Source organism: Oxyura jamaicensis, chromosome 12 (genome assembly GCF_011077185.1).
Source record: "Oxyura jamaicensis isolate SHBP4307 breed ruddy duck chromosome 12, BPBGC_Ojam_1.0, whole genome shotgun sequence".
Lineage (NCBI taxonomy): Eukaryota > Metazoa > Chordata > Aves > Anseriformes > Anatidae > Oxyura > Oxyura jamaicensis.
The window spans coordinates 4,310,385-4,334,864 of record NC_048904.1 but is presented as its reverse complement, the minus strand read 5'-3'; the positions used below and the strand labels follow the sequence as shown (position 1 = coordinate 4,334,864).

The 24,480-nt window shown below is 35.4% G+C and overlaps 1 protein-coding gene across 1 annotated transcript in view; it reads left to right on the top strand.

Annotated features, from left to right (window-relative positions):
• Positions 1-24,480, top strand: part of PPARG (peroxisome proliferator activated receptor gamma) — a 60,184-nt gene that overhangs the window by 16,326 nt on the left and 19,378 nt on the right. Inside the window, exons 2-4 of the mRNA XM_035337873.1 lie at positions 16,781-17,008; positions 18,751-18,920; positions 20,677-20,815. Coding sequence (XP_035193764.1) covers positions 16,789-17,008; positions 18,751-18,920; positions 20,677-20,815 — 529 coding nt within the window. The 5' untranslated portion in view covers positions 16,781-16,788. The remainder of the gene's footprint in view (positions 1-16,780; positions 17,009-18,750; positions 18,921-20,676; positions 20,816-24,480) is intronic.

Sequence of the window (24,480 nt, the reverse complement as noted above, 5' to 3'; positions counted from 1 at the left end):
GATGCAATAACACTTCCCCGCGCCCCCCCCCCCCAAACACACATAAAAAAGGTAAATTCAGTAACTTGATGGGACTTTTGCAGTCAGTTTTAAAGGAGCCAGTATTTCACCTCAAATTGTTGGATGACTGAACATATTATGTGGCATTGCACAAAATATTCCATAGTTCCAAACAGTGAACTGAGTCCAATACCAGTTTATATTTGAAAATGACTGTTCTAGAGTTTAGAAATTTTTGAAATGTGGGGGAAAATGCTATGTAAAACTAATACGTTTAGATAGTATGCCATGTACGTTTTACAAGCCCATCCTTTACATAGGGAAGGTACGTGTAAGTAAGCTATAAAGAGAATGCTGTCTTCTTGTAACCCAATGAAAAACAGTTTCTGCTTTTCCAAGCTTGTTTGTGTTTATATGTGTTTAGCTTATTTTGTGATGATTTACTTCATAGTAGAAAGTGAAGCTGAAGATCAACACCTTTAAATTCCCAAACTCTCCCAGCCTAGGTGGGTGTAATGGAGTTAGATGACAGTTGTCCTTGTTTTCGTCCTTGTCATATCCCTCTAAACCAAGTATATCACTGTTGGCAAAGAGGCACTTAAGCAGCTGCAAAGTAATCTCTTCTTTCTGTACTCTTGTAGAGTATAGGAATAAGTTTTAAACACACACACACACACACCTTGTTACACAGCGGTCAGGAAGTACAGGGTGTGGGAAGTAGTCTGCTATTGAAGACGCCTTCTGATCTTTTGGATTAGAGATAGATCAGGAAGTTTCAGTGGGAGTTGTAGATATACTGTGAATACAAGAAGCATCTTATTCTGCCATTCAGCTCTATATTGCAGTACACTGCACTGGATCTAATCTAGATGTCCCTTAAGAATTTGTTTCTTTTTGTTATAATCTAAATTATATTTTAATATGATTCCTTTAAAGTACAACCAAGTATTTGAAGAGGTCGGTCATCTGTGTTGTGACCATGCTTCAAATTCAGCCTATAGCAATTTAAAAATTACTCATTTTTGTTTAGCAATAAAAAATAAAATAGATCTATTTCAGAACAGTACAAAGTTATAGTAACTAATCCTCAGTATATATCAAGGCCAGGCTGGATGGGGCTGTGAGCAACCTGGTCTAGTGGGAGGTGTCCCTGCCCCTGGCAGGGAGTTGGGACCTCTATAAGGTCCCAAACAATTCTATGATTCTGTGATATTCCAGATCAACATCATTTTTTGTTGTTACATGCTTGAGGGATTACAAAAAGTCAGTTATAACTTTGAGTTCCTCACACTAAACTTGCTTGCCTAGGAATGAATCTACTTAACAGAATAATGTAGTATGACAATATAACTGATTGCAAGGTTAACTACTGTTACTCTGCCCAAATTAAAGATGAATAGGGGATTTAAAATTAAAACGATCAAGTTATCAAGCATTCCTTAGTATATGGGTAATATTACAGTGTATAATTTGTGCTTTGTTTGTGAAAATGACATGCATATTTAAAGAAATATATTTGCATCTAATTATTCAAAATAACACCTTCCAGAAACTTTAATTAATTTGACTTTTCTTCAGTATGCTAACTTACCCCATCTCAATAAACATTCTCGAAAAATATGCAAGTTCATTACAAGTACTTAAATAAACATTTTTGTCTTGAATTGGGGTGTACACACTGGATATACCTATTTATCATAACATGAAACTGGAATATTTGTTAGTCATCCTCTTAGATTACTTGCAGAAGGAATTCTTCTAGTATATTAAATACAGAAAAAAACAAGATGATGCCAAAAACATGTGACAAAGAAGGGAACTGAAATTTTCTCAATCTCTTTCTTCCCCTCTTTTTTTAATGCTGTTAAAATTTAACATAGCCGCTCTGCTTGTACCACTATTGTTAATGTTGCATAACCCTATAATTATTAATCCTACTGCCACAGAGTTAGAACTTGATTATATGCTTTTCTCCTCAGTGGAAACTAGGAAATGCTGTAAAAGATAGAAGTGGAATGGCAGTTCATATTTATAAAAAGAACAAGTAAGCTTATATGAACTGGGATATCTACAGGCAATTCTCAGGCTCGTATACAGAGCTTCATGGAATCTGAAATCCACGTGAACATAAGCCACTGGGGCACACTGTGATTTTCTAGCTTGGAGCCAATAGACACTTGGTGATCTCCACAATATTTATGTACAAAATACAAAGTGAAATTAGTGTCTATTGATTCACTTGAGCATTGGTAGATTCTTCACAGCTGAAAACAAAGAAATTTGAAGAAAGAAAAAAACACGCACACACAAAAAACACTATTCTGAAAGTATGCATTAAAGCATTTTTCTTAAAAATAGACTGTTTTTAGCTGTGGATACTCTGCATTCTGTTTGTTGCCCTAAAATGATGTCATTTTAACTCTTGAAAGTTCTTTGTTAAAAATAGGACTACTAGTTTCCATCTTCCTTTTAGAATGAGTTGTACAGTCATACAGTCACTATGCACATCAAAACTCTGCTAACTTTGTGTGTCAAAGCGTGACAAGAATGAGACTTGCTGTGTAGGCACTGGTTTAGCGATCACCAATAGCAGTAACTGAAGAATGACATCAAACACAATTTTTAAAACAATATCTTCTCGTTGAGGCAAAGACCAGTAGCAGTTTGCACAATGGAACTGCAAAGTGGCTGCTGTTTATTGCCGGGCATATATGTTTGTTTAAACAATAACGTTGATATACCTCGCTTTCTGGTTGGGTGACACGTCCAGGAAGCGCAGGAGTGGCATACAGTTCACATGAAGGAGCAAGTGAATTGTGTCAAATAATCGTGCAGACCTTAGCAGGTAAAAATGTTTGTTCCTTCACTGGGAAAGCAAAGCAATTTCAATACTTCAAAACAGAAAGGTTGACAGAAGTAGTGCCAAGTCATACCCAACACATTCTTAAGACATTAATGACATAGAGGAAGAATAACCCAACAGCAAATAACATTGAAGATTTTTTTTCAGTTTTCATGCATGCTGAAAAATTAGAACTTTGCAAGAGCTCTTGTTAGAGAATACAGGTAGCTTAAGCATCAGTAACAAACTCAGGATTCTGCAGTTTTGCATCATAATCCAGGTTACATTTAAGTTCTTTTTGAAGTGCTTTAATAGTTTTGAAATGAAAGAAAAGCTGAAATCATTTTTTGTTTTTGTTTTTGTTTTTGTTTTCCTCATGTATTTGGTCTAGTTATCAGAGACTTTCAGGAAAAGCATTTGTCTCTTTGTTCAGGTTCAAACAGAACTTACCCACTCTGTTTTTAATATGTTACTTCCGTATCCTTACAAGAAAGGTATCTTGGGTGTTTTTGTTTTTGTTTGTCCCTTGAAAACTGCATTTGGAATTGAGTTAAATATCTCTCTCACATTCTGTGCCACTCTCAGACTCACATCAGATTCTCAGAAAAACTTGTGATGAGGGAGCTATTTCTCAGAAAATTAATGAAGGATCAGCGACAGAAGGCTTAAATAACCATGGATAAAGGCTGATCATGTATCCTGGTGATCCATTATCTAAATGCATGTATCATGATATTTTCTTTTTGAGTGGTACAGTGAGTTTTATTTATTAGTAAGAGATGGTAGTAGTGGAAATGATATAACTGGAAAGCATTTGATTTTTCCAGTGGATAGGCTGACGTCCAGGACTTAGAGCTTGTTAGGAAAATTGTTACCCTGTCAACTTAGATCTTAATCTAGTCTGTCCATTTCAGATCTCAAGACAATATAGTGCTGTTCTAGGGCTTCTGGGTAGTATCTGTTCCCCAACACTGATTCTGGGCTCTAGTGGTTTTCTTTGTCTATTCTGGAGTTACTTTTGTTCTAAGTTCCAGGCCAGAAGACCTCTTTCTGGAGTATACCAAACAGAAAATTTCCAACCAAATTCCTGTAATTTCTGTAGAAAGTAAGGAATACAATGATATGAAAGGAAGTAAGTTGATGCTAATTTAACGCCAACTGAGTTTTCATAGTTGCTAGTTTGGTATTCTTTTTCTCCAATTGCTATTATTTAGTCATAGGTGGGCTTTAAAATTAGTACTTTATATTTAAATTTAAATATATTTAAATTTAATTCAGAATGTTTCCACCTATTTTTCATATGGGATAAAACACAGAGTACAATGTGATAATACATTGTATTTTACACTGACCCTAAAATACAAGAAAGGGGAACATTGTTGTGATGCTCTTTTCATGTAGTCCAATAAAAGATTCACAAATGAAACTGTTAAAGGTAACTTAAATTTAGAGTATGGTTCATAATTAATTCACTGGCGTTCATTAAATATTTCTCACGATGTTGCACAGTGTTGCAATATCAGTTACAAAAGCAAGTCTACCCTACTTATGACCTGATTCTACACACCTTGTGTAGACGGTCTGAAGTCACCTCAATAGTTTTAAAACTATCTGGAAAAAAAGAGTATGTAGAAAGACGGAGTACATAAGATGCAAAGAACATTGATCTACATGTGCGATAAGCATCATACAGTATTGAGAACAGTAATTACTGAATCACATGTTAAAACATGTCTTAGTTGGGGATATTTTGGAGGGTCAAAAGTACAGCAGTCAGATGACAAGGAATTGCTCTATAGCTGAAAAGTGGCAGAGCAGGTTATATGCTGCTTAGTTTGTGCAGTTGAGAAGGTTAATTTTTCTGCTAATTTAAAAGATCAAAGAGATATATTTGTGCAACAGATGATAGGTGTACAAAAGTTCACGTATGTCTATTACTGAATTATGTTAGTAGAGTACTTCTACTGAGGGCTGTTACAAAGCACGCTGGTATACAAAACGAGGTACCCAGTTTTCTTTTGCCTGGTGTTTATCTTGTCAGAGTAGTGGCAATGATGGAGTTAGGAGCAGCATCCTTCAGTTCTGCACTGGGCAATATACTGCTTCAGAGTGGTGTGTGTATCACTAGTAGTGCCCTTCCAAGGTTAGCAGTGGCTGACAGAAGAGCTACGGGAAATAAGCTTTAGTCCTAGCGGAGTGTAAACTACTGGACTCACACAGAAAATTAAACTTATTTTTGTGGTAGGCTGTTTTAGAAGAGAAAAATGCTACATGTAAAGTCATCTTTGGTACTATTTATGTACCCTCCAAAGTTTGTACATTGTTTGAACTAGCTCAACACCACAGAGTTTAGTGGCTGTATATGTACCTATACAGAATATTATCTTACATGGACATAGATCAGATATTACATGTAATTATACATATATATATGTATATGTAAATATATATCTGCATGTATATATATATGTATAAAGTGCATATATAGGAAAGTGTGTTCCCAGTCATGCTGGGGTATTTGTTGTATTTAATTCACAAATAGCATTAAGCATGTTTACATTTGTGAATGAGTATTGAACATGGTGCTTTTAACTTTTAGGATTTGGTGATTGTCCAATAGGTTAGAATATTTAAAGTCATAATAAATAAATATATATATTTGTGTTCCATCAAAATACAAGCCCTACGAATAGATTTACCATAGTACAATACAGTTTGTGTTTTTAGTATTTCAGAAAATGACAGCCTTGTGAGGAAAGCAGCTCTTCCTGATATGAGAGAAGCATTTTTATGGATAATTTGCAACATATCTGACTGCCAGGAAAAACTTTAAAAGTGGGATTTAATTCAAGGAATGAGTTTCAACTCATGTTGCATTTGTTCCTCCTCCTTTTCTTCCTGTGGGAGTATTCAGTATTCTGCCATGGCAGGGAACAGAATTTAGGATATTAATGAGTATATTTTACCCTGTTAAAGTTGTATGCCTTATTATCTCATCTCTTGGAAACAGAGACGTCTTGTGAACGTTAAAAAGCACTGACTTGATGAAGTCTGAGGAAAGAAAATCCCAGGCTTCTTACCAACAGTCTTATGCATCCATACAAAGATCTCAGTAAATTCTCTGCTACTATTCTGTGGGTTGAGAAATTTTTATTTGATTAATTAAATATTTATATTATAAAAATTCTTCAGTATTAGTATGAAGTATTCTAAGATGTCTTAAATATTAACTGGATATTGTGGACATAACATACAACAATTACTATTGAAGTTATTAACATTTCAAAAAGATACACAAACTGTGTATTCGGGTTTGAATCCCATAGTGGAGTACATTTATCAGTTAAGGTACCGGTCTAGCAAGAAATTTTACAATAATTATTGACCAAGCACCATTTTTAAAGAATACGGTCCATAACTTGTGTATTAAAATACATTAAAAGTCACAGTTATAATGATCTAATGGAAGCAACTAAACATTGGAGCATAAGATTGTCTTGTCAATGCTGCAGTGGTTACACTCCTCTTGTATATTTTACCATACTACATGCTTAAATATTTGCTAGCCTGGCAAAGGCTTATGAAGCCACAGAGGAATTTGCAAATTTTCGTATAATGCATCACGTGTGAACACAGCATAAATTTACTAGATAGCTTTTCTACTATACTAAAATCTGTTGGGACAATGCTGTCTCCTTATTAAATGGAGTCGGCAGCTGGCTAAGCTCTGAAACTGGTGTTTCGTGGTAGCTGTGAGTTTTTTATTGACTCTGGGCACAGTGCTGTCACTGCAGTTAGTGATAAATAGTAATTTTACATAGAAAATACAGTATTTTGCAAGAATCTAATTCCTTAGGGATCAGTATTACAACATACATTGATGTATTTGTTTATATGCATATGTATGGTTCATAATTTAATAATACACCCTAACTAAAGAAATCCTCCCTTAGCCAGGAACTGAGCTTTTAAAAGTACTTAACTTTAAACAGGTGTTTAAATCTAATAACACAATCTAATCTTTTAGATTTAAACAGGTGTTTAAATCTAATAACACAATAACACTAATAACACAATATTCAAAACAAAGCATGTAAATGAGTGCTTCACTTAACTGCGGCCTAAAGACTGAATTTCTGTTGAAGCTATAAAACTTACTACTGCCTTCAAAACCAGCTTGATGGCATCTAAAAGCACAGTCACTAATCAGGTCGTGCATAAGTCTGTATACAAGGCTTCTGAATGTGGAATTTTCTTTTAAAATAATCTTAATAGCATGCACTTATAAAGCGGGCTGAAAACCTACAGAATGAAAAGATTTTGTTGTTGTTTTGTTGTTGTTGTTTTTTTTAAACTCCGTGTTAATTTCTAATTTATCTTTTTTTTTTTTTTTTTTGCTGTTAATAAAAATGTGTAGTTCCAATCAATGTATGAGAAATCAGGATAACGCATCTATTTTGTGACAGAGCATTTGATTTTTAAATTTATATTATTGTAGATCATTGGGATAAGGAGAAAGACATCTGGAGTACGGTCTTCAGTCATCTTACTTAGCACAGCAAGAATTGTGGTTCAAAGAATTTGGAAGCAGACTGTTCTCTCATATTGCTTTGGTGGCAAAACAAGAACAGAACTAAAAAATTGGTGTAGGTTTAAGCTGCACAAATATAAAGTCTTTGAATTATATGAATTTCCTGCAGTTAGTAAAACTTTTACTAGATCTCTGAGTAATACCAAGTCTACCCAGTATAATAAATAAATGCCAGCTATAAAATGTGCAGTCTTTGAGCCAAGTACAGTTCTGACAATGTTAATGCTCCCGTCAATTGATCTGTGTTGGCGACATTCTAGTTGATAAAGCTTGCACTTTTTTGTATATTTTAAAATCAATGACTTACTTCAGTTTTATGAGGCCACTTACATGAGAAGAGAAGGCCTACTCCTTAGTAGCTTGGCACATTCAGTTAGTCCGCTTTGCCAAAGGGGGCAAAGGTCTCCCTTAAGAAGCCAGCTCTTTCTGATTACAAAATTGAACGTGATTCACTGCCAATCTATCAGTATCCTTTTTAAACTACAATGATTCATAGAGAGTAACGCCTACATTTTATGTCATGAGATAGTTTTACAATATTGCCAGTGCAAGTTAAAGGCATGTTGTTTGTTTCTGATTTCATCAAATCATTCAAAACCAAAATTACCCAGATTTGAGCCCTCCTAATGCAATTAGGCTTGTTATAAATACTGATACACGATCTCTACTCCTTAGAATTCTGTACACATTTATTCTGATTTTTCTTTCAACAACCAGATATCTTATTTTTCACAGTTTTGTGCTTCTGTTTCTTGTCTTTTTTCTTCTTGTTCAACAGAATGAAATAATCATATTTTCAAGAAGGCGAGATATTTTAAAGACATTTTCAAACAAAAAAGCATTGGAAGTCAAGTTTTTCATTGAGATTAATTTTAGTGCAATACATGGCACCTCGCAAAGCACAGGTTGCAGCTGCCTCTAACTAGACGACTGTAGTTTTTTTGTTCAAGTATTTCTAAGAACAAATTGAGGGTCTGTTCTCACAAACGCTGAATCGGAGTTAACAGTGTAGAAATTATCTCAACAGCTCAGTGTTCTGCCAGACTTGTGACAGTAGCAGAAAGCTTCCATTTCTATTGTAGTCTTTTACCACTGGGAGCCCAGCACTGTGTCACTTCCAGAATTTTGTAGTTATGTTCTCTGTGATCTTGAAGTGCTCTTCCTCTTAAAGCTGAGCTATCTGTCTGTACAGCTTTTCAGAGATATAAATCAGTATTTCTTATTCATTTATCTTCCCTTGTTCAATATTCTCAATTTCTATTTAAACTGCTAGTTTCTTTTATATCCTGAAATAATTCAGTGTCATCAATATCTATCCAGTATCAGAATACAAAAAAAGAAAAAAAAAAAAAAAAAAAGAAAAACCTCCATTAAGTAATTAAAGTAAGATTGTAGAATTTGTACTGTATCTGAGTAGCCTGTGGCATTTTTTGAGATTGTTTCTCATTTGCATTTGTATTTACAATGGTTTATGTTGCTTCGAGAATATAAAATGCAGTTATTTGGAGCGAGAGCCCAGGCCATTTGCCATTTTATGTAAATGCTATAGGCACAGAATAGAAAATATATTTAAATTAAACAGGTCTATTATTCCCTGAATGGGCTTTTTTTTCTGTTCCTGTTAGCTAATCCCTGCTAAACATTGTAATAGATTTTATGGGCTGTACTTTTAAGTGATTAGAGTTTGTAGCTATAATTCGGCTACAGGAATAAAATGCACCTCCTACTGATTTATGTGTTCAGACTTTTTTTACGTGTTGAGACTTCTTACGTGTTCAGACTTTTCTTGAGTCTCTTCTGATGTTGTACTGTGCAGCCTTGGTGAGAGGTGGATGCACGGCCCCCCCTCACCACCAATTTTTATCCGTCTTTTTGGAGGATCTGAGCGTCGCTGTTCTCTGCAGCCCTTGGACAGTGCAGCACTTGGATTTCTGAACCAGTTTGTTAAGCTATCCACATCCATGGTTTGCACTGGGGTGATGTGACAGAAACCTGTGTCTGGTGGCAGTGTTTCAAGGCATTTCTGGCAGTATCTGTGTTTTTGTCACACCTTCAACATTCCCCTCAGCCCCAGCTCTTTGCTATCAGAGTTTTGGTCCTGCGCATGTTCTTCAGGTTAGTACAGCAGACTGTAAAAGGAGACTTTCATAAGCTCATATCCTCCCGTTTAGTGATTAACCCTTGAAGTGTGCTTGTTGGCTGCGCTCTGCCTCACTGGTGATACATCCCCCCTCCTCAGCACAAAGGTGCGACAAAACTGTTTTGTCTAGAACCTCTGGACTTGCTTTTACACAGAATGCTTATCCCGTTCTTTCAAAAGTATGCTGTTTCTGCTGCATCCTTGTTGTATTGTCAGTTATCTTTTCTAACAGGCGTGCATTTTTGAGCTATGTTTAGGTGGCTTGAGGGCTGCATCTGAGGAAGAGAGAAGAAAATATCTTGTGCTTGGAGTCAGGGCTGAATTAAAAGTAGTGCACCACATCATCTAAGAGCTTACTGCTTCACTAAGGCACTTGTTATCGTGGAGCTGTTTTAACTCAACTTTTGCTAGAGGACACTAGATATTGTCTTTGTTCTTACAGATAAATTAAGAAGTGGGGATGAAGCATGCTTTTATTTTTGTTGTTGTAACTTCTAGCTTTAGTTTGGCTTTCTCTAATTGCAACAGATTCATATAAGCCTCGTTCTTTTGTTCTGCAGTGATCTTAGTTTCCATTCCTGTAAATAGTTTTGCTAAGTTCATGCTTAGAAGAAAAATTGGAGGTCAAGTGAGACAGCAGTACGAGCAGAAGTGGTGTCCAAGGCTCATGCAGAAGTGTTTTCGTTGCTGCTACAATACACAGTCCTACGGCAGGAATGCCAAGGATAATACTGAGTTTTCAAAGAAAACTGGTTGGATTTATAATACAGAAATTTAACAACAATTATTCTGTCAGTTACTGAAGTAAGCCTGGCTCTATTTTCCTCAGTCATAGCCATTTCTAACTTGCCATGTGCTTGGTAAAAGACTGCTTTGAACTGTTTTAGGTCCTATAAATGTATTGCAGTTCAGGGCACGGTTCTTAGCATAAATGAATCAGTTTCAGCCCAATGTCCATGGATAAAAAGAAAAAAAATCCTATTTCTCTCCACTTCTTGGTAATGAGAACATAACATTACAAAACTCTATAATGGGATTTTTAAAACAAGTCTTTATGGCTTTTTGCTGTTAGTTTGTTTTTCTTACCACAGTTTGAAGCCTACTGAGTTTGGCAAAAATGTTTTGTCAAACATTGAGTTGGGGGGATCAGCCAACAAGGCTCTTTATGTACTCTTTTGCTTGTTTGTTTGTTTAAGAGCATCACCGATTGTGTCAGCGGAGTTCTTGGAAAGAGCTTTTTTAGTTATGTTGTGCTCCCTCTGCTGACTCCGCAGCAACAGAGCACAAAGGAGTACGGGTCCTACACGGTGGAGTGTGCGTTCGATGTGAGAACCTGCAGACCACACTGGAGTAGTTGCTTTAATGTATTAAACGGAATATGTTCAAGAGCTTTGAGTCATTGTTTACAGTACAGAAAAAAAAATGTACATACTTTGGTTTAGCCAAAATCATTTGGATAAATAGTGCCTTTATTTTGTACAAATGTTGCCTATTAAGTAAAGTCTATTATAGTTACAGGTACTTTGCATGAAAAATAGCTTCTTTACTCATGAAAAGAATGCATCTCCCAAAGGCTCAGATTAAACTTAAAACCTGATTGCACTCAGGCATAATTAGGAATATTAAAAACATGTAGAGCAATACCATCCCTGCTGAAAGAGGTTGCAGATTGATTCTTACACAGAATAAGAAGAAAAGCCAGTATCCTTCTTTCACTGGACAAGTGGAGAACTGAGGCAAAGAGCATAAACAGGAGCATTTTTGTTGTGTTTTTTTTTTTTTTCTTCCAGGACGAAGTAGCTGTAATAAGAGGCCACAACTTTCCCTAAATAAACAGAACTACCTTACTAGAATTGGTCACCATTTCACCTTCCAGAGACATGAGTTAATTACTGTTTGAACACAGTGTGTCACAAAATCAGACCATATGCCTCACATTCAGGACCTGAAAACAGCACTGATGAAAATGTTGGCTTAAGATACTTATGCATTGCCAAATACAATTTCTGTGTCAGAGGCAATGAAAAAACCTGGGTTATTGAAAGGGGGGTGCAATTGCCTTATTGCAAGACTGTCCTTTCTCCTCTTAGAGACCTTTGCAGCATTTCCCTTATAAAAGATTAATGAAGCTCTTTAACTCATTGGATGTGGTACCATCAGTTATGGTAGCTGCGTCTTGGCAAGGCACACACGTGAAATGTTTCATTGTTACATAGATAAATAAATGAAATATTTACAGGGGTATGAAGCTTACTCTTCACTATCTCTACTTTTTTCTTAAAATCTATGAATGGTTACGTGATCTTAGACAACTTATATGTGACGTTTTTCAGAGATGATCTGAGGCTGTTTTAATTAAATTAATTAGCAATATTCCCATTAAGTTTTGCAACACTTGTAGATGAGTTTACTTGACAAACTGTATGACATTTATATGTGAGATGAAATTCAAACTATTCCATGAAATATGTTTTAATTTTTAAAAACTACATGCTCACTGAATAGAGATATACTCAATCGCTTGCCACTAATCTCAATTTTTGTATTATACACGAAGCAGATGTTAAAATTAACCGGCTTTCCTGATCATTTTTACACGTAAAAATGATCATATTTACACCTGCCCATATGGTATGTCACTGCCTTGATTTACTTCTCAAAGCTGAGATGCTTTAGTTGTTGTGTGTTTTTTGTTGTTGTTGTTGTTTTCTGATTTTCTGTAACTTGTATTAGGCTAGCATGTTCTGGCTGTCTGACTAAATACCTCCAGGGTCATATTTTGGTAGTTTTGTCTGGAAAAAGCGTGCCTAGAATGCAGTGCAACAGGCCTTTCAGGTTAACTGAGCACAGGTAGTGTTTATGGCAAAGAGTAGCCTGTGATCCAGGATGTTTTTCATACCATGTTAATCTCTTCTATGTTATGTTTTCCTAATATAAAAAATGTACTGAAAAGCTCCGTTATGAATGGGAAATCAATTCAACGTTCAATCTCTACTGAATGATCTGGTAGTTCTCACAGTCAGCACCATAGTGTAAGCTGTCACTGTGGCTGACAGTTCTTACAAATATCAATGAGTTCGTGGGCTGTGCCGCCTTTTACTTCCTTGTAGACAATAGTTGGAAACTGGTTACCTGAGATAGCAGCTAGTATCATCCCTCCGTATGTAACGTTATCTCAACAGCATTCTCTCTGGTGTTTTTCATGATGAAATGCTGAAGCATGTCCATTTGGCTTTGTGTAAACCACATCTCTGCTACTCTTGGGCACAATCTTTTGTTGGCTGACAATGATTTTTACATATTAAAATCTTTTTAGCCTACTTAAATTATGGTGTGTGTGTGTTTTTTTATTTATTTATTGTTGTTTTGTTTTGTTTTAAGGCATTTTACCATGCTAGACCCTTATATATTTTAAAGGAAAACATCAGAGAGAGATGCGCACATAATTACATATATGTTTTATGTTCGTATTTACAGCACAGTTGTTAGGTACCTGAGTGGACATCGTAAACAAAATTATAGCATAGACAACATAATAATTTTTGAAAACTTAAAGTATACATTTTTTGTATGGAATTATTTAACAAAGCCCTTTTATTTGCCTGAAGAACTGATATTACTGGTCAGGGGATGTTAACCTGGGGAAAGGGTGCAGTTTATGGGCTTTTATTCAAGGTATTGTAAGTCTCTGCTGATGGAGGATTTTATTACCTTAGAATGCAAATATGAGTAACATAAAATGGGATTACTGTGTGACCTGTAGTAGCAGTTCTCTTCCATGCCTCTGAGTATATAGCATCACAGAATCGTAGAATATTTTTAATATTGGTAGTTCTTTACTTCAGTGTAATATTGTCATTTTTACTTCCTCTATTCCTAGCATACAGAATGTGTGTGATGAGAACAGATGCACAGTTAAAAAAATAATAACAATCAGTTAGGAAAAACAAGAATGCAGGAAACAGTCCCTTGAATTAAGCAACTGTTAAAATAACAGGTTTTTTTGCTTGTTTGTTTGTTTGTTTTTTAATGTGCTGCCTCTAAAAGTTCATAAAAATCCAAAACATCACAGGTCAAGGCTAGAAATACTTTTACAGTGAAACTTCTCTGGCTTTATTGTTAGACTTTGCTGAAACAAGCTAGCTGTACTAACTGTGTAACCAGAAGATTGCAGCTGAGGAGTTAACGTACCTTCATAGCTTTTGCAGCAAGCCAGATGCCTGCACTTACATGCTTATCTGAGTCTTTTTAAGCTATAGGACATCTGTGCACAGTGAATTCCATACACACTGTGTTAAAATGATTCGGAATTTTCTTACAATTAATCATAAGTTAAACGTAATCGAATTCTCCAACACATCACAATCATTCGCCGTGTTATAAGGTGAAATATAGGTGAGCATTAACTTCCTCTATAGTTCACAGCAGTTTGCAAACTTTTTTTTTTTTAATTGGTAATCCAGAGTGCTAGTCCCTCTAGACTGAGTATTGTTAGAGAGTTTCAGTGGACGATTCAGGAAAGCCGGTTAATTTTAACATCTGCTTCGTGTATAATACAAAAATTGAGATTAGTGGCAAGCGATTGAGTATATCTCTATTCAGTGAGCAACTGAAGCTTGCATTTGCCTTAAGCCTCAAGCCTCTTCAGCCCTTCTCTAGTGCAGGGAAGGGGTCTGTGCAAGGGCCACACTAAGTATGAGCATCCCCCTGCCTTCTAATGACACCTTTGCCTGCAGTTGTTTCTTGGCCATACAATAACCTCATGGGGGCACCTGCCCATGTTGAGTCCCATGAACTCCACGGGATGAACTGTGGCTACAGCCAGGACCATGCCTGTAGGCAGCCTTCTTCACCCTTGAGGTAGCCCTCTAGGTACAATGTGAACATACGTCTTTATGTCAAGGGCTTAAAGAGATTTAAGCCAGTCTTTGAAGCGTAGATGTCTGTAGGTTGTTTTTGTTTGATTGATTTTTGTTGTAGTTTTTTTTTTTTTTTTTTTTTTTAGGGTTGGTCTGGTTAATTACATGAAGGGGCTCCTAAGAAGTTTAATATATCTTACTGCTTTATTCTGAGATCTGTTTAAGGATGGTTCCCAGTATTAATGGTCAGGGACTTACATCTCGTGCTTACAGAAAGGTTGACTATTTGGAAGATACTGTATCTTCCAAACGTATAACACCAAGATACTCTGGCAACCTCTACTGAATTATTACAAGATAATTTCCACTTGTGGCAGTTAGAAATTCTGTCAGTTGCTAGTAGGAAGGTCTTATTTCATTAAAAATAACATATGGATCTGTATATCCTATCCAATGGCTGAAACCTTTGGACAGGTAGACAGTTGGCTGAGTGTGAGGCTAACCTAGCCAAAAGTTTACCCTTAAACACCATCTGCTTTACAGAACTCTATGTTACTAGGGACGTAGTGATAGGCATGGCTGTTTAAAGGAGCCATAGGTTCCCGTTTTGCTCTACTAGAGGTAACGTGTGTTGTGGAGTGTGTAATATAGTAGCAACACTTCCGTTAACACTGCAGTGGGAATTTCTTATCTGAAACTTAAGAACAAGAAACATCTTACAGCAGCTGATATCAGCGTTCAAGGTTGTTCTGCAAGCCCTAAAAGGGGAAAGAATGATAGTGGCTTTTCTGGGGAAAGAACTAATTCCATGTCCAGACATTGCTACCTTAGCGCTTAGCACAGTAGATAGGGGAGGACAGTCACTGTGGCACATATTTATAGCCCTCTCAAAATAAGGGATCATCTCAAATAGAGCAGGTTTGCTCCATTATACTCATTTTGCAACAACAGATTTGGCACTGTGACAGAGTAGTTTTGATTAATACAAAGTAGATCAAATCAAAGAAGTTTCTGTTATCTAGAGGTTAAAAGCCACTTACTTGATGGGTCTGAAGTCCAAATTAAACAGCCAAAGTGACCAAGTTATTTCAGTTCCATATTGTCTATTCTATTCTATTCTATTCTATTCTATTCTATTCTATTCTATTCTATTCTATTCTATTTTTAGATTAAAATGTCCTTTTTATAAGTCATGGAAAATTAAAGACGGACGCTAGTTATGAAACATTCACTGGAATACAAAGTTTTTCATAGTTGAAATATGCCTAAATCAAGGATTCCGGTTCAGCCAACTGTCAGAAGAGGGCTCAGATAAGCATTTTATATCCCAATCTAAATTTACTCAATTTAATGAAGATTTTTACAGATTAGAGCTTTTTATATGTTTACTGCTTTCAAGAACTGCATAAATACATATGGGATTCAGAAAGTTCTAAAATATTTTTCCTTGAGCCTTAGGTTTAAGATTCTGGGATAACACATACTTGCCCAGCTAAAGATTTCAGGTATTTCTGATTCTTTGGAGTAAAAGCATCATTATTTAATGCTAACTACATTTTTTTTTCTTAGTATAAAAAGCTTTAAGATTTTCACACATCTTAGGAAGAAAGATGATGAAAATTTGCCAAAGCAAAAAATCAATTGTCTAAGATTTCTAACTGTTCATTTTCATGTTAGAGAGATGAAATTGAAGTCGGTGTAATCCATATGTGTAAAAATGGTGAAAATTGTTTCCAGTTGTATTTTCATTTCACACAATAATTTTTTTAATAACTTGAATGCCTACTAAAGTACTATGCCTACTAAAGTACATAAATGTACAAAATTAAGCTATTAAAATGGAATTGAATTTCATCTGGCCATCTAGAATTGTTTAGATTATTATTTTTTCTATGTATGTTTTTGTCAATTTTTTGTGAATCTGACTACCATTGTTCTTTGAACCCACGAGTTGTCTCTGCTGCCTTTTGAAGTGCAGATCAGATCACTCTAGTAGCATACCTATGACAAGCCATTCTGTTCTAAGAGTAGCCTAAGCTTTGGATCCCAACAAATCTCATTTTTTCTTATGACATATGATATTAGAGCCTTTCTGAGAAGAACCTCAAAGGGGGTTAACTGCCCAGTGTTATCTGTGCAATATTTCTAAACAGACTAATGCACTATATGATGACAAAGTCAAGCAAAAAGATGGATGGGGACTAGACTTTTGCCTAAAACCTATACCTGATTGTGATTTTCCATCTCAACACTTCGGATATGAGACAATGGGGCCTCCGCTTGGGCCCAAACTCAATACAGAAATAACTAGCTTCTTTTAAAATGTTTGTTTCTTTTCTTGCTTTCAGGCATTACAATGGTTGACACAGAAATGCCGTTTTGGCCCATTAATTTTGGAATTAGCCCAGTGGATCTGTCTGCGATGGATGATCACACACATTCCTTTGACATAAAACCATTTACCACTGTTGATTTTTCAAGCATTTCTTCACCACACTATGAAGATATTCCTCTTGCAAGAACTGATCAGACAAGCATTGATTATAAATATGATATCAAGCTCCAGGATTGCCAAAGTATGCTCTTTATTTTCCAATATTTCTTCATGTTCACATTTGCTTCATGCTCTTGAAAATACGCTGCCAACAGCAGAAATTAGATGAATTAATATGCCCAGATGGAGAAACCCTGTGTCAACAAAAAGATTTCCAAAAAATATTCTGACGGGACTGGTAGAAAAGATGGAATACACATAGTGCACATTCACCCTTTCAGAGCAGCAGCTAGAGATTAGGCAAGCTATCATATATCTAAAATGATTGTAAACACTTTTTATTAATCACATGAATTCCACTCTTTTTTACGAAACCTTCAGTTTCCTATTCATATCTCTTGTGTGTAAATTGTCTATATTAAAATCAATGCAAAATAAATATCTTGGATATTAAAAAAAAAACAACACCATACGCAGCATATTAATTAATAATACATGCAGCTTTTGAATACTGAACAAGGTAAGAAGCTGATGGAATAGAAATATTGGCTACATTTATCAGTGTTCCTAATGCAGACATAACCTTGAAGCTTTGTGAGCTAGTATTATTTATATGCTATGAAAAAAAGCCCCTCTTTCCCCAGTTATGTAAAAAAATACACTTCCTTAAGAAAGGAAGTGGCCTATTCTTAAACAAGTTACTACTGCATTCCTACTGATGGTAAGATTTCAGGTTGCTGTGCCTGGAACTTTTTTAAAGATCCACTGACATCACTTTTGTTTGTAGAAATCTATACAAGAATTATTTCAGGGAATTCTTGATAGGAAAATTGTGGTATTTAGTTTTGGTGGTAAGAGAGAAGCAGGTGCTGTATACCTCTGGGTTATTTATGAAGTGAATTGAAAGACATTTTTACAGCTAATAACTTATTTTTCTTTTGTTTGATTAGAAATTTCCATAACATTTTAATAACAAACTAGAGAGTCCAGTAGAGTTTAGGTACAACAAATCATCTTGATCTTTACTTAGATAATTTTGTGCTTTCTTTTCTTCCCAGTTTCTATAGGAAAGAAAACTTTCTAGTCTATTTTGTTTAGCCAGCTAGAAAACAAAACATTCACCTTTTATAATACTTATGTATGTTATGAAATTTCTGAGCTGTGATCTGATGTAATATTATAGTGTCAAATGTCACAACTTTCTTCTGTGACCAGTCATGACAGATTTAAAAATACCATGTTTGGATGTTTGAACTCGTTTAATATTACAAAGTGCTGTCTCAATAATTAGAAATTTTCAGAAGAGAAAATTAATCTCTAGGCTGCATCCAAAGTGGCAGAGTGTTCCCAGGAGAGTGATTTATTTCTTTAAATATCCAAATTTTTAAATGTGGGTCTGTTAGATATTTAGACTACTTTTAAGAGATTAGTTCTTCTCCCTGCAGTGGTACTGAACACCTTAAAGTAATACAATGTAATTAGATACTGGGAAAAGCCATAAGGACTTTTGAGTATAAGGTTTTCATATATAAATTTTGAATATCTCTATCTTGAAATCACTCCACTCTACGGTTCTGAAAACTGCATCCGTAACATGGTTTCTCCATCAGAATCTGCCTCTTCAAGGTTTTTCACCCTATGTACTACCAGTGAAATATCTGCTTACAGCTTAGCTTACTTTACATCCTTTGTTTACTACCTGTCATTTTGTATTATGAAGCACACCTATGAATCTATGTTTACTGTGATTGCTTGTGATGATTCCTTGCTGGTTCTACTATTTATTTAATTATACTTTATCATTTAAATCTCCTTTATATGCAGGTGCAATCAAAATGGAGCCTCCTTCCCCACCCTATTTTTCAGAAAAAGTTCAGTTGTACAATAAACCTCATGAGGAGTCTTCCAACTCCCTTATGGCTATTGAATGTCGTGTGTGTGGGGACAAGGCCTCTGGATTTCATTATGGTGTGCATGCATGTGAAGGTTGTAAGGTAGGTAGTCACAAATGTGTTTTCTCTGAAGTAAGATTTGATACAATTTTCATCTAAATAATCATTTGGTAAAATTTGAGGACTATGTTTTTTTAAAAAGAGTTTTAAATCTTTTTAAAATTAAATTGTTCCATATACAATGTAAATACTTTATAATTTAATAAGTGAGAGACTAAAATATTTCTTTTTTATTAATTATATTACTGATCTATTTGATTTTTATTGTGCATTTCTTCTACTTTTGTCAGTTATGCAATTATATTTCATTCTTGCTGTCTTGGAGATCACTTGTAGAATTTGAATTCATAAAATGCAGCAAAAGTAGACTCATGCTGAATTCCAAAGCTCAATACTCCAAGCAATTTGAAATTCAGATTCTATTATTAATAGAATCTGATTGATTAGATTTTCTTTACTCAATTTACACATTTCTAGGTGACTGCAGAAAGGTCTAATGATATTAAAGAAAGTGGCTTTCTGCTTTAAAACACCATTGACTACTTTTGATGTCACTGATATTTAGTGTCTTTAACAAATAAAGGAAAATGAATGAAAGTATAAGAATTGACCATCCTCAAGAATGAGAAAAGAAACACTGGAGATAGGAATTAGTAACAATTCATTGAGTTTAAATTCACATCATCCTTATTTTCAATCTCTTGATAGTAAAGATCCAGTGCAGACCTTAACTAAAAATTATAGCACTGATTGATGAACATACTTAAAGCAGTAAGTATGTTGTTGATTACTTACATTGCACTGAACTATATAAGTAAGAGTCAATATTGTTTTTATTGTTAGTATTATTCTATGAGGATAAAGTAGCTGTTACAGGGAACTAATTATGATAAATTCAGATAAATTTTATTAGCTACTTATCATTGATCTCAGAAAGCACCTGTAGACTGTCAAAAGACAGAACTCTGAATTTACATAATGGTCTCTGTCTTCATAAGACTTGAGTAATAATTACCATGAGTTTGGCAGCAAGTTTTTGTATTTTTTATGAGCCCATGAACTTTGCAAACCTGTAAAATCCAAACAGTGGGAACAAACTAGAAAATAATAGAACCTAGAAGATAGAACACAGAAATTTATATTGGAAAATTAATTTAGCATTGTGCAAACAAAAAGAAATAGAATAAATAAAGGAAAATAAATTCTCTGTAAGCACTCAAGCTCAAAAAGGAAAACAAATAATTAAAATAGAATAAAAAAAACATGTGGGAAAGACAATCTAAATAAGTAGCAAGCCCATAACCTTCTTATATACTTGAGATCAAACTGCTCTTTGCAGAATTTTTGGTTTGTGGTCATTTATAACACTTTTCCTACATTGTGAACTACTTTGTTTTCCTACATAGTGACTTTAAATTTTTTAAATGTTATGTTCACTTTATAGCAAATAGTTTCATGAGCAACTGAACAAATCAAGCCTTGCTTCCATTGGCATGGTATTCTTCATGCTCAGTACTTCTATAGTGCTCTCAACTCCCAGGATCCTTTCAAACCAATAGATCCCTATTAGCTTCCATAGCTTTTTGAGACACTTTTTCTATCAAAATGATTTGAAAATAGCTAATAAATTCAGATCAGGAACATGCTGCTACGCAGATGGTGTGATCATAGCATCACCTATCTAAAACAAATTTAGGCTCAGTGTTTATATAGAAACATGTTTGTATGTTTACAGAAGTAAGACAGTGACACTGGCAATGTTTCTTCTCTCCTTTTACATGTTTTGTGTTTGCTACAGGGCTTTTTTCGAAGAACCATCAGATTAAAGCTAATTTATGACAGGTGTGATCTTAATTGTCGCATCCATAAAAAAAGCAGAAATAAATGTCAGTACTGCAGATTTCAGAAATGCCTTGCTGTTGGAATGTCACACAATGGTAAGTGTATGTGGCATGTTTTAAAACAATGTTTCTTCTCAAAAATAATACGAAGCATATATATGTTTACTTAACGTGATGCTGTAACTTCTACACTCTTTTATTTCTCTACACCAGGCAGTTTAGAAATATGTATCAGAAAGATTGCCTCTGTGTTTAGCAGGCTACGTATATAATTGGAGATTGAATATAAAAATCAGATAGGTAGAGATCTGCATTTAGCAATATAGTACATAATATAATGAATGAGTTGGTTTTACTCTCCATTATTCTTGCTCATTATGTTGTCAGTTGTTCTTCATGAACATAGTCCTAGTGTAATTGTTATTTTTCAGGTCGTGGTCTTATTTTCTGGAAAGGTTCTGTTCCATACTGTAGTTTAATATCCTTTTCCTGTAAGTCAAAAACTTAACTTAGTTATGAAAAATGAAATAGAGAATTTACCAAAAGTTTGTGAATAACAGCAACTTGAATTTGATGCAGAGAATGCTTTTCCAGGGCAGTTAACATCACTAAGTTAACACTTCCTCATACTAGAGCACAACATATTTGAATGAATGGGCCATATGCTGTACTGGTTTAAAAAAAACTGTCCTCCTCCTCCCTTAGGATACCCACATCTGGGCATAGATTCCAATGTGTGGTAAGTAGGAGTGTAGTGTTTCTCAGCATGCTCATTCAGCTGGCCTCTCATCATAGTAGTGTGTATAGCTGTGATTCCTGTGTACTATGCACTGTCTGACCTCTCCACCATCCAGAGGTGAATATGCCCTCCCATCTGTGAACTGTGTAAGCAGCATTTCCATTTACTGTATGTTGTAGTCTTAGCTTGCAAAACTGTATGCAATTGTGTATGGTTCTGTGATTGCCTTTATAGTAGGTAAGCAGATAGCATTAAGCATATCACAATACTGCTCTCTTGCATAGGTTATAGAAGAAAATCCCTCTGAACTTTAAAATTAACATACCAACTCATGTGGAAATACTTATTTGTGAATGTTTGGACAAAAAGACATAATGAAGATTCTTTGCTGCCTCGCTTTGGCAAAGTTGAGTAGAAACAGGAATTAAATGTCATAACATAGAGACTTATGTAATTCTAAGGGTAAAGAATTGCAAGCATGACTGGGAAAATAATTTCTCTGTGGCTTTTTTAGAACTTTCATTATTTTCAGTATAAAAAATAAGTGTGTTGTCCCCAAGAGGGAAGCTTAACTGTGGTTTGTGAAGTTATTACTTCAGTGAACGTAAAATGGTATGGGAAATGTTTTGCTAATAGAAAATATGGTTTTCAAGTTCCCGGGATGCAACAGTAACTCTTAAAAATAAAACTAATTTTGAAATGCTACTGTGGGTATTTTTAAAGTAGTTCAGGGGAGTTTATTATTATTATTTTCAAGGTGCATGCCAAATTCTTTCATAAACTAGCGACATGGCTTCCACAATGTGAAGCATGTCCAGTGCTATCAAGAAGCGGAAGGACAAGGTCCTTCTCTCTGCCTTGACAACGTAAACGTCCCAGGAAACATTTTTAAAATGAGTGTTTCACCTGCTATTTCTTCCTGGTCAGCCACAGCAACAAAGAACCTGTGGCACGAGCATGGTTATGAGGGGCAGGGGTGAGGTATGGTTTTGCCATTTCCCCCAGGGCTTGAAAGAATGCTTTAATTGACTTTCGCCACCAGTTCACTTAGCAGGGAGTTAGTAGTGCTTATATTCAAGAATTGATTTCTACATTTGCATTTTTTGCCTGCTCCAGATTGTATGAAACCATACCTGCACTCTCCATCATTTATAAACAAATTTCTAAAAAAGAACTAAGTTTTGCCTATGAAGACACAAGTCTCTATAAAGAAGCATGAAGAAATGCAACACTGGAAGTTGTCAGTGGCACTGAGACAGATTCTAATGTTACATCCACAGATTAAAGTTTGTCCACTTGGATAATGAAACTATCTGAATTTTACATTCTTGGAATCAGAATGTGGACTATTTGTGCCAGAGGGCTCCAGTCTATGACTCTCATTGCATAGATACGTTATTGCAAAATGAATAGTTAGGGCACTTAAAAAAAAAAAAAAAAAAAAAAAAAAAGGTGGGGGGAGAGGAGACACTTAGCAGCTAACAGTCACATTTTTTCATGTATAAATGCTACATACCACTTGGCTGAGGGTTAAGAAAGACAGCAGTGTTCTCATGCTTTGGATATTGTTTTCCTTTCCTTCTCTAGCCACAGTGCTGCTCTGCATTTAACCCTCAATTGCTCAGATTGTATTCTGAAGTACTGCTAAGAAAAAGTTTTGTTCTTTTCTTTTGGAAATGTATTAATTTTCTCTCTTACACTAAAAATACTATTTATATAAAGCCAACTAATGTACTGGGAAAAAGAGCACACATGACAATATGTCTTTATTATAATTTCTGGGAGCACTGAATTGCTGAATCTGGGCACATGCTTCAAGTAAACTCAGAAAGGTTTCAGCCCTGGCTCTGTCTACTGTTCTTCTGTGAAAGAAACTGAATTTATTGGCTATATGGGAACTCATTTGTGCTCCAAAAAATCCCTAATCTAGACAATCAGAAGAGCAGAGTGCTACAAAGAGTAGTCTAGAAGTTGTCATAGAGACTTCTCCAAGTCATAAAATGACTTGGCTTATAAGGATAAGCATCCCCATTTTTTCCACAGAAAGACAAAGAATACAACATGGCATGCAGGAGAGGGAAGACAGAGCAGCAAAGAGAATAAGTGGTCCAGAGAAATAGAAGGTGAAGCCAGGGTCACAGGAAGGTGGTGCAGAAAAAGGAGAACCTGTCACACATCTACAGATCCCTGAAATCTTTCTCAGCCACCAGAAATCCTGTGAACTCTTCTTATCCACCCTGTGAACTCTCCTTTTTCTACCCTAACCTCCACAAGTTTTACCAATCCCTCCTGCTTCTCTCACCCAAAGTCCCACTGCTGTTTCCCACCTTCCTTCCATAAACCCACTGACCTTTCCCTGACTTTTATCTCAGTCCCCTGAAAACAACAATGACAATGACTTCTCCAAAAGGAAACTACCAGGCTAGTACCATGAAACTGAATTTTGACTCAAATTTGTATTCTATGCCAATAAACGCTGACTGGGTTACTGCGTACAGACTGCATTTAAAGGCGGATCACTGTTATTAACCCATCCTAAAAACACACATTTAGAAACAAAGAAACATGTGGGAGTAACAGATTACTAATAAACATACAATTCATAAAAATATTTTAAAAAGAAAGATAGCAAACTTTACTCCAAGCACAGTTATCACATGCCAAACATGACAAAAAAAATGACATTTTCCTGAAGGATTTTATCACTGCTTAATTATTTTACATAAAAGTTCACTATTATGATGGCACGCAACAAGATAGACCCTAAAGGTGAATATAGTACAGAAAACAGTAAGGTCCCATTTCCATTCTTGAAGTGACTTCACCTATTTAGAAGAAGACTTGGTCCTATCAGGTAAATGCAAACTCTGCTGATATTATTGGCTGGTTTGTTGAACTGATAGATGTAATCTGATAGCTGGCAAGCCTGCTCAGGTGGCTTGTTTTAGGGCAGTAAGAGCATTGGGTTTTTTAGGTCAATAAGGGAGAGCTTTGCTATACCACTTTGATTAGCTAAAGAGCT